This window comes from Prosopis cineraria, unplaced genomic scaffold (genome assembly GCF_029017545.1).
Source record: "Prosopis cineraria cultivar Desert tree isolate PC_DT_omini unplaced genomic scaffold, ASM2901754v1 PC695, whole genome shotgun sequence".
Lineage (NCBI taxonomy): Eukaryota > Viridiplantae > Streptophyta > Magnoliopsida > Fabales > Fabaceae > Prosopis > Prosopis cineraria.
Window position 1 is genome coordinate 25673 of NW_026556020.1, and position 18100 is coordinate 43772.

The 18100-nt window shown below is 29.8% G+C and overlaps 1 protein-coding gene across 1 annotated transcript; it reads right to left on the minus strand.

Annotated features, from left to right (window-relative positions):
* Positions 1-8183: 8183 nt before the first annotated feature.
* LOC129298058 (ethylene-responsive transcription factor ERF027-like) lies at positions 8184-9174 on the minus strand. Its single transcript, XM_054936453.1, has one exon. The coding sequence runs from the start codon at positions 9133-9135 to the stop codon at positions 8446-8448; it is 690 nt and encodes a 229-aa protein (XP_054792428.1). The 5' UTR covers positions 9136-9174; the 3' UTR covers positions 8184-8445.
* Positions 9175-18100: the final 8926 nt, after the last annotated feature.

Below are 18100 nucleotides of genomic sequence, written 5' to 3' on the forward strand. Positions count from 1 at the left end.
AATAAGCCATTATACATGGCACAGAGAAGGATGAGCTATGGCGCATATGTCGTATGCCGTGGCAGTTCAGTCATTTTCTATACAAATATCAGTTTTGAGTTTTAAAACTCATTATTTTAAGTCCTCTTTGTTTTTCAAGCTTTCGCATTGTTTTTAAACTCTAATTTGAACATTTTAAGTATGTGATTGAGATTGAAAGTTAAGTTTTTGGGATTTTAATGTTTGTGATTTGAAAATTTATCTCTTTTATTGTAATTTTACAACTTCGATAATCCTTTAAAAGTTAATCCCTTAATTACCTCAATTATAGAGTTAAATACGGTTAAGTAAGAGAGATCTTACAATTTTAGAGTAAGATATAACCATTTCTTTTATCCCTTTTATTTAATAAGGATAATTTTTAAAAAAATTAAAAAATAAGGATCAAATTATAAGTGAGTTAGAAGTTAAGGGATTGAATTGCAATGAATCATAGTTGAGGGACTAAGTTGTTTTAAGTTGTAATTGAAGGATTAAATTACAAGTGAGTTAACAGTTAAATGACTAAAAGATTAATTTTTTTATCTTTATAATTTATTTTTTAAAATATATAGACTAATATTTAAGTGGTTAAAACTATAGAGACTAAATTATAAGGGGTAAAGTTTAAAAACTGAATAACAATCAAGTTAAAACTATAAATAATGAATTACAATAAGTCAAAATTTAAAAATTGAGTTATAATTAGGTTAAAATTTTAGGGATCAAATAATTAATTTTTCCAATTTATGAAAATTTTTGAAGCGAAATTTAAATTCAGATGCTTTAATCAAACTTATAATGATCCTACTTACTATTGATTTACAGAAAAGCTGAATTTATTGGCTACAAACAAGTAATCACTCTAGTTAAACAAAAAATAAAATAGTACTATATCTATATAAATTCATAGGTCTTGTTTATAAATTACTTTTATCATATTTTATTTGAATTAAAAAATTTTAAAACTCATTAATTTTGTTTTAAAATAAAGGGAGAATGAACAGAAAGTCCCAAAAAGATTAATTAATTCAAGTTAAGTTTTAAGTACCAGACTTCAAAAATTTACAACTAAATCTCTCAATTTTACAACTGTGTTTTGATGAATTTACAATTTTTTTTTAAATTTTAACATGGTTAAAGAATAAAAAAATTATTTTTCTTATTAAAATTTGAAATACAAGTTACAAATTCATTACAACGGAGTTGCAAAATTGAGAAATTGAGTTGCAAGTTTTTAAAATTTGACACTTGAGACCTAATTTTAATTAATTAATTCTTCTAAAACCTGTCATTCTCCCTAAAATTTAAAATTTTTTCACTTCAATCCCTAATAAGAACAAAAAATATTTTTAGTCTTTTTTAATTTTTTAACATTTAATAAGGGTAGAAAGGAAAAGATAAACATAAAAATAATAAAATATCCTTAAATAGAATTAAAATTAATTTTCTCTCTTTATTTTAAAAAATTAGAATCAGAGGAATATATGCTTTGTCTTGTCCTTATTGCTGATCATTGATAACTAATTTATAGTAATAAAAAAAAGTTAGTTACATAATTGAAATTGTAAAAAAAAACATTGGTTTTCATTTTCTCCCTTAATAAATATCATAAATTTAAAAATAAATATTGTTTATCTCCCCATTGAAAACTAGGAAAAGCAACATATTTGAAATGAAAAATTAATACTACACAAATTTATAATGTGATGACTCATATTTAGAATTTCAAAATTCTTTTAAAAAGCAACTTATATTTGAAATAAAAAATTAATATTACACAAATTTTTATAAAATGATGACTTATATTTAGAATTTCAAAATTCTTTTAAAAAGAAACTTATATATACAATTAAAGGGAGTATATCTATATATGGCTTTCAACTGTTTGCTCGTGATCGTTATCTAATTTGGTTAAAAAAAATTTGGAATGATCAATTTCACAGATATATATGTCGATAGACTGGTGAGGCTCTCTGTTCTTGTAAAGCTATATGATGACGACGGGATTGTTAGCCATTGTATTGATATAAACTTTGAATCTTCAATTCTGCAATCAAGTACTCTCTGTCTTGTTCTATGGATCTGGCATCCCACAAGGCTATAGTGAAACTACATTATTTTAACTTTTTATGACTATTGATATTGATTTTCATTGAATGGCCTCGAGTCTTTATTTTTGGGTAAAAGTCTCACCTAAAATTGAAAAATATCTAGATCATTTGCAATCACATAATGATATAGTAAAAAGAAAAGAAGAGTGATACAATAGAGTACCTGTGTGTGTGTAGGGGTGTTTTGGGGGTTCATATCTTCTGATTCCAATCCTTTGCTTTTGTTAGGATGTTTCAGCTATATGAGTAAATTTAAATTGATATGAAAAGTTATACGTTAGATTGATAAATAATTGAATTTAATAATTAATATATAATAGTTGAAGAAACATATATAAACTCAAGTTTTGCAATTTTAAGATGTGGTGTTCTATCAATTCTTTACTCATATATTTTATTTGCTTGAGACTTCTCATATCAACTCAACTTTACCCATGCATGGACATTTTAATAACTTCTTTCCTTTCTTTCTTTCTATACACATACACATGCCAACTTTCTCCAAGTAAAGGATGAATATTTGTCTTTGATCCAAGCATAATTTGTTTTAGAGAGATTCATTATTATTTGTGAAGTGTTTCTCTTTATGACGTTGGTTTTGGGTGACTCGATCGATCCTAAAAATAATTGTCTCAGTCCCTGTAGGATTATTCGAGACAATTCCTACTTCAATTAAAGAACAAATGTAGACTGCGCGCATATCCTTGGACTTAACTTTTGCACACTTTCCTAATCAAAGTCTTAAATCAAGATTTGGGTGAAAATTTTAGAAGTGAATGGATCAGATTTTGAAAACTATAAAAGTCTCCTACGTATTCTGAAGATTTTACAGGAATCTCCAACGTACTGCTAGCTTGGATCTCTTATCTATTGATTTAGGATCTAGTTGGTTTACTTTCTACAGTTCGCAGGTTTATGTTTATTTTGTATTAACTCTTGAATCTTTGTTCTTTGCCTTTCAATTCAGAGAAAAGAAAGAAAAGAAAAGACTCCAGCTTCCTCATTAATTATTTGTACAATGGCACTATCGCACCTTCATCTGCATGCTCTTTGCTAGATAATCTTAGGGGTGCACATCGGACAAGGCAGGATAAGCATCACACTTGCCCAATGCTCAGCCTCGATATCTAGAATTCGAGCCCCCTTTTCAATAGTATGTTGATTCAAGAGATTTAAAAGCGAGAATTTCGGAATTTATTTGAGTTGGGGCATCATTTCAATTTTGACTCTAACGTTAAATAATTATAAAAATATGTTTGTTGTGAAACAATTTCTTAAAACAGATGATTAGAAAGCAAAGAATAATTAATTCACTGCCGCCTCAAATTACACAATACACAACAATTGGCACCTTGATTAGAAAAACAGTGTCTATTGTGGAAACAATTGAGTTTATTGTGCATAAAAAGTTAAGCACAGAGATATGGGAGACAGCAAAAAGAAAAGAAAAGGAGATACCGGCACTAAAAGAGATTAACTTTAAGCGAATAACGGACAAATGAGATATAGCTTTTTTAAAATATATTTATTAGGGATTCAGAAAATTGGGTTCAATTATTATCTGTTTAGTTAAAGAAGCTCTTTCCACATGATTTTTTTCCCCATCTGCAAAGTTTAAATCTTTGACCTAACAAATCAAGGGAAAAAAAAAAATCAAATTTCTTCCATCCAACCCAATTACTATTGGTGATATGACTATTTCTAGTATTAAGAGATCCAATGAAGTGTATTTTTCACCAATTATACATGTATCGTGAATTTTTTTATTGTCATTTTTTTTTATTATCATTAAGAATTAGTGACTCTGATTAATATCTGACGTCAAAACTCTGATTAATATCTACATACGGCAATATCTGAATTGCAATGAGATGACCACTCAGTCTCAGAGAATTGCTGAGCAATCAAGTCAAAATTTGTATTATGGATGGCGATGCCTGACATCACATATCAATATATATCATCAATATTTCTAAAAAAAATTCCTGCGTGAACATGGATTTCAATTCTTTCCATGTTCTCTTCTCCTGTTCGTTAGTTTCAGATAGTGAAATGAATTAAATATCTCGCAGAAGATGACAACGAAGAAGATAAGTCTCAGATATTGAGAGTTCCTTAATTATTAATCTGAGTCTGTTGATTGGGTAGCCGCTTTTGGAATAGTTCTCTTCTCTCTGAACATGTACAGTGTCTTAATTAATATCTAAGTTTGCCAGGTGAAGTGAACCAAATCTAATCTGCACATAAAATCCAACATACCCTCTTTATTTTTGTCAGAAAAAAAAAAAACCCCTCTTTTCTTTTCTTTTCTTTAATTATTATATGACTTCTGGCCCACCCTTTTCTTTCATCTTGTCTTATCATAACCTTTATGCAAAATTTATGTCCTTTCTTCTTTCCTACTATTTTTTCATTCTTAGTTTTAAAGAGAATTAATTAATGTGTGAAGATTAATACGCGATCAATGCCCCACTTAACACCAATAATTTGAGGAAATATACACTGGATCTGTATACAAGAAAAATTTGAGTTCGCATTTGATGGATAGTGATCTAGAACCTCTTTCATTGATTATTGCAAATAGTATGAGAGATATGTCGGCCTACCCTGGCTACCCAATTCTTAGAGGATTAGAGTAATTTAGAGAACTTTAATGAACTTGTTGGTCAGACTTCAAAAGTGAATCTTTAAAGATTTGACTTTTAGTGATTTTTGACTATTGATGGGGGTCGATCGATCGACATTTAAAGAATATTGAGGAGGTGCCAACGTAAACCAATTAATTTATGGTTAAGTATGCTGATTAGAAATTGGCATAGAAAACATTGAGCTTCAAAACCATGTGTGACAATTCAAAGGTTTTTCAAAATTCCCTGTGCTAACTTTTTTTTTAAAAAGAAGAATCACATTTAAAAATTATTCAAGTAAATTATTTATAAATAAAGACTAACAATAAGTCTGATTTAAAAAAATTTATATTTTTATTTTAATGATAATTCATTACGTATTAATCTTTATTCATAAATAATTTTTTTAAATAGTCTTTAAATGTGATTCTTTCATTTTTAAACATATAAAATATTAAAGGATAAAGATTGAAGTTTTAATCGGATATGAGGTGATGTGTAAACATTTTGCGCATGATTAATTAATATTATTTATCACAAATTTTGGAAATATATATTGGGTGAATTAATGCGTCAAAACAATAATTTACTGGAGTACTAAAGAGTTCAAATTCTCCATAAAATTTTCTTCGTATGAAATTCACGCATAATATTATGGACAAGCCACTTGTATTAACGTAAGCTTCATTTTTCTTCAGGATGAACTTGTTAGACGTCAAATTGAGCAAATTAAAGCTCTTTTTGTTGTAATAATTAAAAAACTGATCATTTTGCTGCTCCACCCACCACAAGACCCTGATAACAATCCAAACATGAAATATAAAATTAAGTCGACAACAGAAGTTCCTCAGTATGCTGATCAATTAAGATTTCATAACACTAATAATGAAGCATTATTAGCTTTGGATTAATCTTGAATATATGAACGTTAATCTGCCTTCATGCACTGGTTTTAATGTTCCTGCATCTTTTTTGTTTAGATTTGTTTAGGCTAAATATAAAACGTCCGTTTGTCAAAATATTGGATAAGTCATAAAGCCATATGGATTAAGTGACTAAAGAATCAAGCCCAATCAACATTATAAATAAAGAGGTTGGTCTCAAACTTAATGGAAAGCCACGACATGATAAGCATGCCAAAATCTCACCATTTATAAACCCTGGACCGTCAGTACAAAAAGACATGATATCAAATGATCCTGGATCTCGCAGGAGCAGCATCATCGTGCCGTTGGTACATTGCGGGATCTTGCATTCTACACCCATAGTTTTTAATTTTATCAATACAATTAACTTTATATATAATTTAGACTTGTAATTGTTTTACATTTAAGTAATAATAAAAAAACACTTGTTCTATTAAATCTTGCGTATCTTTTATATTCGGGTAAATTGTGGTAAGGGGGCTCAAGACCTTTTGTTATTAATTGAAACTCAGCGTTTTTGGTATACTTGATAATGTGTTGTTCGCAAATGGACAAGACTATCTTAAATTGAACCATCATCATATTCGAATAGGGTAGACATTCCGCTTCAAAGAGCTTAGCATCAAGTATTAGTAAAGTAATCATAAATTATGTTAATTTGAAGGGGTCAGACAGAGAAGATATTTTAAATTTCATTTCAATTAAAATGATCTTGTAATAATAGTGTTTTTATATATAATAGCATGCATTGATATCTTCCATAACCCTGCGCGTGTAAACTGTGACTAGTAAATTGACAAATATATTTATTTGAAATATTGCACTGACATTTCAGTGTCATGTACTAATTTGTACTTCAATTTCCCTTTTTTAGGGGGAAAAAAGGTTGTTTAATTACAGATCTGAGTCACGTATAACTGATTCATCAGAAGATAGTTTAAAAGTGTTGCATCATTCATTTTAAATCACGAGATTGATATACAAGTGCAAGTTCTCCAGAACGTTAAACACTATAATCTCCTAATATAAGCATTTAAAAAATAAAAAATAAAAGATCGATTCGTTTTATTTGATTACCCAAGTTTTTGCTGGAAAGTTCAGCGCTTAAACAAGTTAAAAGAAATGTACAACTCTTTTGTAAAATACAATATAATTTTTTTATCAATAGACCAAAAAACTTAATATGTAGGATCACCGGAGTCATAATTTAATGCCTTGATATACCTTCAAGTAATCCACATCTACGGTTACAAAGTGGCTGTATATAATAAATACTTCTACATTAGAGAAAAAAAGGGAGAGAGAATAATATGAATGCAGAAGAAAGGAAGTACACTTTAGTACCATTCACTCTTGATATATATGATTCATGCCTGTCAATATAATCCCTCAGCACACAGATCCGTCCTGAGATTCATTCTCTGCGACAAAAGTATCAAACAGATGTATGTAGATAATACGAGGTTAATTAACAACAATTGTATCTATAAAAACAAGTAAATAAATAAGCAAATCAGTACTCATGCCTCAAATGAAAATGGCGGGTTGAGCAAGTTATATGTACTATAAATCATCATATTCTCTGTTACCAGGAAAATGTATGCAACACTTAAATGTGATGTTAAGTACTATATATGAGATGATTAAAGTCCAGACATTCGATCTCTCTTGAGAATATTGGCAGTTTTGCAGCGGCTAAGTAATTACTGATCATAAATCTGCTCCTTATCATATCATCATTGTCAAAGAAGAAATATCAGTATTGCAAATTGCAAATGGAAACGCAATAACGCATTTAAAAAGTCAGGTTGGTTGAACATTCTGCCATAACGGCCGGCACAAACTTTGCTTCTTGTCGGCCGAGTTTGACGACATGAGTCGGCCAAAAAGCAATACGTACGCCCCCAAGATGCATACCTGACTCTGTTAGATTCTATCCTGGTGCGTGTTCGATCTTCATCGCTGCATTTATTATACATCTCACTTCTTGTTTTCTTGTTCAATCAGAAACCTAATTCCGTTGAAGACGGAAAGGAGAAGAAGAAGAGTTATGGGTTTGTTTGTCTTCTTCCCTTACTGCACCTCGGATATCTCAGCCGTGGTAATTAGGTGTCGGGGTCATTCTTCAAGGTTGAATGAAACCCAGAATCATAGAATCAAGTAGATGAATAATTAGAATCCAGAGCAGAAGAAGAAACCATTATTCCATTAATATATAGCACCCGACAAGTAAGAACCTAAGATGTTCAATTGTTCTCAGACAGTGCCTATGGTGATTGATTAAGAACCAAAAGGCTTGATTGATCCATCGCCATATGGACAGATCCTTTTAGCGGTACAAATTACCCTAAACACTCTTATGGCCAGTAGTACAATCTTGGGCTCTTGAGGGCAAAACTAATGCATAGAATCATACGTACAGATCTCACGCAAACAAATCGAAAGCAGAAACCATTTAGATCGTAGGACTGTTAATTGATTACCCAAGAGATGAGAAATTAATAAACTTCCAGATCTATATCAAACAAATGATACGATCGTTGCATAAAATCGTTGTCTTTCTCAGAACAACACAGAAATGATGAAAGAGACCCTAAGGCTTAGAAACTTGTCTGTACACAGCTAGCCAACGATCGGGGCAGTGAAAAAAATGATGAAGCACGAGGGCGAAAATCAGGCAAACACGAGAAAATTATTACTGGTAGCAAGTTATATATAATCAAGAATCTCTAGTTCTGTGCCTAAAACCCCCAAATGGGCTCAAAAACTCCAGAGGCTATCTCCATGATCTGAATTGCCCGGTGAATCATCGGAAGCGTACGGAGACTTCATCCTCGGCGGACTCACCTGCATTCCCCTCGCCATGTCATCCAGCAAACTAGGCATATTCAATAGCTCGTCCTCATCGATAAATTCCTCGCTTTTCTCCACCGCCACTTCTCCCGGCTGGCTCGAGCCCTCGGCTTGGCTTCCTCCTCTTTCTCCAGCGTTCTGTCCTCCGCTTTCCTCAGACCTCACCAGCCTCGCCTCTGCAGCCGCAGCAGCCGCCGCCCGAATATCGGCCGCCGACAATGACGCTGGGATCGGGTAAGAGAGAATCAAATTGGGGAAGTTCAGGGTCGTGTCAGGCCCCTTCAATGCAAGTGCCGCCACGTCATAGGCGGCCGCAGCCATCTCCGGCGTCGGGTACGTCCCCAGCCAAATGCGCGTGGTTTTACGAGGCTCCCGTATCTCCGACACCCATTTTCCGCTTCGGCTCCGGATTCCCCGGAACGTTGCGTGTCTCCTGCTGGTGTGCTGACCCGACGACGACCCGCCCGGTGATCTCAGCGTCCTCAGAGACGAAGAAGACTCATGAGACGAAGGCACTTGTAGGACAGAAGGAGAAGGCGAAGAAGCAGAAGGCTGTTCTTGTTGAGGCAAGTTCGCAGGAGGAGGGTTTCTATCCATAGTATAGTATATAGTACCAGACACATTCGCAAAGGAGACATAGACAATTAATATATATATATATATATATATAGAAATTAGATGATAGCGAAGAGGGTGTATATATATAGTGATCTTTGACAGATATGCAGGATAGGGTATAAGGCGTGGGACAGCCGCGGACTTTTCCACTTTTTCTCATGAACAAGGAAGTGTGGCCCCATATTGAACACGTATTAGGCACAAATTTGAAGCCGATGAACCATTTAGCTGTGACCTTTCTGGAATCCTGTGGGAGAGATTTATCAGTGGACATATGCTTTATTGACGTTAGTGAACACTTAGCTTTCTTGAAAGTTTTTAATTACATGTTTGATTCTGTAAAACCTTTTACTCCTTCCTACCTCCTCCGGCTACTGTTTTGTCCCTTTCCTTTATTGTTCATTTTGTTCCTTTTTCCTCTTTCCCATTCATTTATCAGCAGGATGATGATGATCTACAAAAAAAAAAGAAAAGAAAAAAGATCATGTGTAAGTTTTATATCTTCTTTATTTCATGCTCATTGTTAGTTTTCTCTCTTGAAACATATACATAATGCAAAATTAATTTATACATTGAATAATTTTGTGTGGATTTTAACTTCTCTCGTAATTAAATTAAATTGAGTGACTATACTTAATACAGATATTGAGTGTTTGTATTATCTAAACGATTAAAATTTAAATCAATGGTTATGAATTCATATCCCACTTAAAATTAATAAAAAAGTGAGTGTATCGGAATTATTGATTTAAATTTTAATGACTCAAATAACATAAAAATTTAATATTTATATTAAGTACAGTCACTAAATTTAAATTCTTTATTACATATATATGTACAGTCATCGTAGAGAATCTAGAGACATAATTTCTCTTTATTTTTTGGGTTGTGGGGTTTGATTTTCTTATTCCCTTAAATTGATATTGTACTAGCAGTTGTGCTCGGTGGGGACGTGGTCTGTTGGAAAGCTACTCATTGGTTACTGTTCCTCTTGAAATCATTCACTCACTATTGAAAGACGTTAGCATGTCATAATCCTTCCAAATTGCATTATTATATATATTTCATCTATTTAAAAATATAAAATATTTTTTAAAATATTAAATATTAAAAAATATAAATTATTTTTAATCTTTTAAAATATGATTATTATCTTTCTTTCAAAAGTATCCTATTGATAATAATTTTATATTTATTATTTAATAGGGATAAATATTAAAAGATAGAGTTAGTTAAAAATTAAGTAACTACTTTATTGGAGGTGAGATTCGATTACAAATGCCTTACATTTTTTAACAGAGTTAGTATATGTTATGGTTGTTTATTATTAGGACTGTTAAAAACCAATTCAAATGTATTATATCAAACTAAATTGAACCAACTTGGCATTAACTAATCAAAATTGATTATAAAAAAAAGTTTGATTTTTTTTAATTTAACAAAACCAATTGGCTTGTTTTGGTTACCAAATCAAACCAAGATTTATTATATTTATTTTATATATATATATATATATTAGTAAATGTGTCTAAGATTTTTCTCCATTTTTAAGTTTAGTTATTTGAAAATATTTAATAAAAATATATTGCAATTAGCTAAATGTTATCTACAATTGTTTATGATAATATTTTAATTTGATAATTAACTAGTTTAATGATAATATATTATTTTTAATATTTAAAAAATATTAAAAAGTATGTTAATTAATTGTTAAAAAATATTTTTTGTGCTCAGGAGATTTTTCATTGCAAATAGTAATTAATAGTTAAAAATTATTTATGAACATGAATATATATTGATGATTATAAAAAAAATCAAGCTTGATCTAAACCTAAATCAAATTGAACCAAATTGTTCAAAAAATGAATCAAATCAGTTAAATGGAAAAATTGAATAAGTTCCAGATTATCGTGTGAACTGACTGATTTGGTCTGATTTGGTATTTCCTTAAAATCAAACCAAATCAAATTGAACCAAACTCATGAATTTCCTTAAATTTTATATTTTATATATTATTCAAAAACCCACAAAATGCTTTTGCTGTCCTCCCTTTCCCTCAATTTTTGTTCTATTATTTCAGCTTTTTTATGTTGTAATATAATTTCATAATTTAGATGCAACTGGGTGACACTCATGAAACTATTAAAAAATGTAAATTAGAAATAAAATTTAGCTAGAAATCATCTATTCCTTTTTAAAATATCAAATTAGCAAGGAATGTTAATTTTATAGCTCGACTTAAAATAAAAAAAATAGTGAGGAACTGTCAATCCCTCCCTAAAATAAGAGAATTAGAAAGAAAAATAATAAGAAACTATCAATCCTTCTTTAGAATAAGATAATTATTGAGAAAAATAGCAAAAAATTTAGCAAAAGATTCTATCATTAGAAAATTACTGCAAAAAAATTTAACTTTTGACAATAATGTTTAATTATATATTTAATTATTTTTATTTAAAAATATCAAATATTCATAATATTATTATTTAATATTAAATATTTTAAGTTGATTTTTATTAATAAAATAATATTTTATTAAAAATATAATATAAAGAATAATTTAAATGAAATATAAATATTTTTAACATATTAATAATTGAAAATAAAATTTAATATGTGTGTCTAAATTTTTATAATATATTATTTGATATTTATATAGTTAAATAATATATATTTAATTTCTCATGTAATGACTGCAGGTACTTTTTAGTTCAACTAATAAAGAATGAGAGTATAAAATTTAGAAGGTAGAAAGTCAAGGGATCAAGCATTGACTTAGGTATAAATATAATGAACATGTAACATGTAAGAAGCAAATGACATAGTACAAGATGGATAATAACATGTCATGAGTTGTCGCATATGTGACAAGTGATGGAACATCAGATGGTAGGTGACATGGCGGCTGACGAGGCACGAGGTTGTTGGTGATATATCACAAATTGACGCACACATGACGAGTGACGTGGTATCATGGTTTTTAAATATAGACATATTTAATGAGGGATTAGTGAGGGACTGATCTCTCGCTAATTAACGAAGAAAATACAATCTCATTAAATTTAACGAGCTTTTTTAAGTTATGAATTTAGCGAAGGATAAAAATCTCTCGCTAAAATGCAAATTAGTGAGGAAAAATTATATTTACGGAAAAATTTATCCCTCGCTAAATTTCATTTTACTAGTAATGACTAGCTTTTTTTTTTTTGTCATCTTTATAGTTTATGTCTTGTGATATAACTGATAAATGATACTCATGCAAAGAAGTTCAAACAATCATTTTATATACGTGCATTAGTATAAAATTCAATATACAGGTGACTAATTAAGTAACTACTATCGATCAAGCGATATGATGCAAAACTATTGAGAAAAATAATAAACTCCAAATTTTTTCTCTGATATGTACTTCCTTGTGAAAAGAAAATTTTCAGGTCGAAGCTTTTTAGTCAAAAAGTCACGGTTTTTTTTTTTTTAAAGAAACATAAATGATATATGAATGTGAGCCACTTATTTAACAAGTGGCTCACAAACCATTTAATATGTGAATTTAAAGAACATGTGTATTATTTTTTATTATTTGTTTTATGAGAAATTTTTATTAATATTTTTAACACATTAAAATCTACTTGTTTTAATTTAAATAGATAAAAATATATCATATTAAGTATATAAGATTAAGTGTTTAAATCTTGCTCATATATATGACCAGATTAGCCTATGTTTTCATTAATTGTTATGAATTTTTTGTTTATTCGTTATATCATCTGCAACCTAAAGTCGGGGAAGTTTCAAAAACATTTGGAGAAAATAAGACAAAACATGTAACTAATACTGCGCCTTATGTAAATTGAATCACACAGAATCGTCTGCTCAAATTTATTGATGCATGTCAAATTTTTGAAACGTCTCTCTTTTTACTTCTACAATATCAAAAAGTCATATCATTCGTGGCTTTTTAATGATTTCTTCTGCTGTAAAATCATCAAGACTGTGTGTGCGTGTGTGTTAATGTTTTATAATTTTACTATTAATGAAAGAGTCCGATACAGAAAAAAATTGTTAGGTTGGTAAAAGAACAATACAAGCATTCAAGGTTTTTTTTTTGTACCAAAATTTTTGTATTTATATTTATCAGGAGATCAGGACATACAAACTTCAAAAAGCGTACCAGAATCCAACGAACTAACTAATACAGGAAAAGCAAGTATAATCCACTTATTTTTAATCTTTTGTAAAATTATCTTAACTACTATTGATTTTGCAGCATGGAAAACAAATGGGACGGTTAGAATTTTCTTCAAATTAAAAATTCACTGGAATCAGGATCCTAATGATATCGTTACACATTAAAATCTTAGTGTTAAATGAACAATAACCAGGTTAAGTGAAAGTGATTCAATTCTCTTTAAATAAGATGAACAGTTTGAATTTCAGGCTCGACAATATTTCAATTTAACTTTATATATCCCACAGCATATAATTATATAAATTAAAAAAGAAAAAAAAATTAATTATTTAATCTTTTAACTTTTAATTTAATTATGGCTCAATTTTTTAAGTTTAACTCGTTGGAATCTAGTCTTTGAAATTTGATTCGTATAAAAATTTCAGCCTTGCTTGAATAATACTCAACCTAGTTATGTGTCACATGAATATGATGATGGGCTGCTGATAAGGATGTCATGTGAGCAATGTTTGTAACACTTGTTCAGGTTTAGTCTAACCGACTCATGTCAAGAACAAAATTTTTAAATGACTAAGTTTGATGTACTGAATTACAATAAATTAAACTTAAAAGAATGAATTATAATTAAGTTAAAAATTGAAAGATTATAATAATTTTTTTTTTTAAATCTGTCTTCAAGATGACTCCAAAATATTAACGGAATCAGCGAACAAAAGGACAAAACATGTTATTGGGCCATTTAAAAAAAGTTTATTATTGGGACCCAGGAAAAAAAAAACAAGGGGAAGAAAGTAGTCATGGTAGATTGCTTTTGTTTTTTTTCCCCCCCAACCTTCATAGTAGACAATGTTTGAGGCACAGTGCTTTGAGCTACCCTTGGTAGGGGAAGCCCTTTTCAGTAACAGTAACTCAGTACGGGGGCCAATGGTATGGCCCCATATTCTGGTAGTGCAAATACAAACCCACGTGCAAACCACGCGGGCTTGTGCAATCTTCCTGGTCTTTTTTCGCTTTCTTCCCCACCCCACCAACAAAGGTTCCCCCACTCTCTCTCTCTCTCTCTCTCTCTCTCTCTCTATTCTGTTTTTCTTTTTTTTACAAAGCATAATACGTATTTTGAACAGTTTCAAAACCATTACCTCTTTCATATATTATATGCAAATTGTTTTTTGTCATCAAAAATAATATATTTCATGTGAGAGTAGATTCTTGTTATCCTGTATGTCTTATCATAAAAGTTTTTATAAATATAACTCATGTTTTTTTGAGCAAAAATATAACTCATGTTATAAAATTAAATTAAACAAACAATCTGACATTTAACGTTCGATTAAATTTCAGTTTACATTTACTAAAAGTATATTTGAGAGATATAACTATTTGTTAGATTTAAAAAAAAAGCACATTTGGATATAATTTCAATGTATCTTTAAGAGTTACCTAAACAAACCTTTAATATATTTGTCAATAATATGTTGCTATATATTAATGATAAATTTTTTATATATCAATGATAAACTCTTTATATATCAATATGAATAAGCCACACTTTTAAATTTTAAAAAAATTAATTTATATTTTTTAAATATAAGATTTGTTTTTGCCAATAAGGTAATTCATCCTTTGCTATATAGTGTTAGAAGTTGGGTGAATTTAGGCAGTTGTACCGAGTTAAATGATGAGTGTGATTTTTTGATACATGAATTTATGATGAATGTTTTTGTATATAGGTATTGATTTTTTGTTGTCAAATTGATTTGATGGTGGGATCCAAAAAAAGTGGGGTAAGAAATGAAAATGGGGGGCAGATGTGTCAGAAATAATGTAAGATCAGGTGAGGAAAAGGGCCAAAGGGGAAAGGTGATGGAGAGATTGTAAAGGAGAAGCAAAACAAAAAGGGATGGTCAAGTCAAAGCTAAGTTAGCTATGTAGTGTGTACTAACTTGTGGGGCGACCCCTACCCCCTCCCCTCGTCACATACTTCAACCCTTTTCATGGGTTTCTTCCTCACTCATCTATTTACTCTCTCATTCCATGTCTTCCCCATACATTCAATTAGACATGTGTAATGGACGAGCCTCATCCATTTGGACTTGGTCCTCATCACGAGCTTAAATTTCTAAATTTTTAATTATATTTTATTTTTTAATAAAATAATTATCTACTTTTAAACTAATCATATCTTTTTATATTTATTTTTATTTTAAACACCTCACAATAAATATAACGTCATTATCAATAGGGATACTTTTTAAAAAAATGTAATAATTACACCTTGAAAGATTAAAAATAATTTACATTTTTTAACATTCAACTCCTCAAAAAATGTCTTATATTTTTAAACGGAGAAAATATTTTAAAATCTATCATTTTTTAAAATCAAGTCTTTATTTACAGGACTCATGGTCGAATCTATAAAATTGTTTTTATTATCTTTTATCATTTTTAAAAATTAAAATTTTTAATTATAATATTTCATATTTTATTAAATTGCAGGTTATAATATTCAAAAATTAAAAATAAATAATAAATTTTTATATTAACATTTTATTAAATGCTATTAGCTTATGGTACAAGTACTTTGGCTTAGAGGCATTTGTTGAACAGACAGCCTTTATTTTTTTTTTTTTCAATTTGATTGGTTTAAATAGAGGAGTGTTACGATTACTTGTTCATTTATTTAATAAATAAAATATTAGCATTGGTCCTTCAATTGCATTTGATCCTTGGGACCAATTTTGTTCCAACAAAGTCCTTTCCATCAATTTTTCCATTATTATCCCTTTTTCAAACTATAAACATTTTTTCTTGTGTAATTTTAATTTAAAATATATATCCCTTAATATTATTAAAAAAAATTTCATCTTACTTCCTATAATTATTAACTCATGTTCTAGTGTCTGTGAATTTATGACACTCTTCTCACTCATCATAAACTTGATATTGAGGATAAAAAATAATATACTTGTTAATACCTTAAATTTATGAAAATTTGTAATTTTTCACTTTTTTCTACGCTAACAACTTGCTGCCAATCAAAGAGGGGTTAGATTGGAAAAAATTGAATACCACATTTTTATCCTATACTTCCTCAATCTTTAATATAAAGCAAAATTAATCACTGTTGGTGAAAAAAAAAAGCAAAAATTAATCAACTTTCGTTTGTTACAAATATTAGTTATATTCTTAAAATCTATTGACCTCTAATATTTGTGAGTTGCCCAATAGATTTTCAACTTATAATTCTTGATTTTTTTTTTCACCAGTTTTTTACGGGACCTATTAGTAATTTGCTTTCTAGCCTTGATCTTCTATATTTAATTTGGATCTAATCTTCTTAATTCATCCTCTCTTACCAACTGTTGGACTATCAGCATCATCCATTCGAAAAGGGCATATAAGACTAATTAATCAGGACAAGTCACTCATATTTCACGTTGCTTTTCTTTTCGGGTTTTGACTTGATCAATTACAACGCAAGTGAATAAAAAAGAGTGAGATCAAGGTTGATTTTCCTTGAAGAAATCACGAGGAGGGTCTTGAAGGCGAAGGGTTTTGGGGAAGTTAATTAAAGACAAAATCTTAAACATCATGTGTGTCAACACTATCCAAGGTGGACATTATTAAAGAAAGTGGTGAAAAACTTTAAAATTATCCTTCCAATGAAGTTGTCATGTCAACTTCATCCGGTCCTTAATATTACAAAGACCTACCAATGGTTTTATAGAGTCCTGAATTCAGTCAAAATTAATCAATGCTTTTAAAATTACCCTCGATGTGATTCATTAATAATTAAAAACGAGCTTGTTTGTTTAGTTTTAGAAGTTATTTGACTAATTAAGGACTATCAAAGCTAGGACTGCTAGATGAAATTAATATTTTAGATAAACACTCTTTTATTAAGGATCATGGAGAATGATCTTGTGATAAGGACCTTGGAGGGAAGCAGAGTTGTCCAAATGAAATAGTGCAGCGTTTTGTGAAGCACAAATAAATACTTGTGACCATAATCACATCATAATAGAAGAGAAACACGAATTAAGATAGGGAAAGTGTATCTCTTTTAGTGCCCATGATGTTATGACTCTTGAGTTGTTCGAAAGTTACTGCTGTATAAACTATGAAGCATGTATATATGTAGTTGTCTTTTGATAAAAGAAAAAAAATCTGGATTAATAAATGCCAAGTGGATGGACAGACGACAAGAGAGAGTAGAATAGGGAGAATCTTTTACTACAACTTTTCAACTCTCCGCAATACCAACCGACTGTTCCATTAACAACACACAGTCTTGTGCCCTACACGCCCACTTGGCTTTTCCCTGTTTGGGGTTACCAAGGACAGTCACATGTCAGATGTTATAAAAATCTTCCTAAAATATTCACCAATCTATCCTCCATTTAATGATTTATATTCATCTTGATGACCCAACTGATCAAACTACATTCCATGACCAATTGCAATGATAGTGGCCAGGCTCGTAGAAGAAAACATTGGAGTGGATTCCACATTTCTGTATAAAAGGCATTTTTGATATTTATTTTGTTCTTAAATATAAAAAGTTATGATGATATTTTAATAATTGAACAATTTACCTTGATTATCTTAAAAGGAGGAAAGAGATCGAATAGTATGCTTCACCCACTATTAGATATTGATTGAAAATTATTAGGCTAAAAATGAAAAGATTATCTTGAATTTTTGTGCTTTCAGTTAAATGACGAACTTTTTATTAGAATCTGGGATTACTAAAGA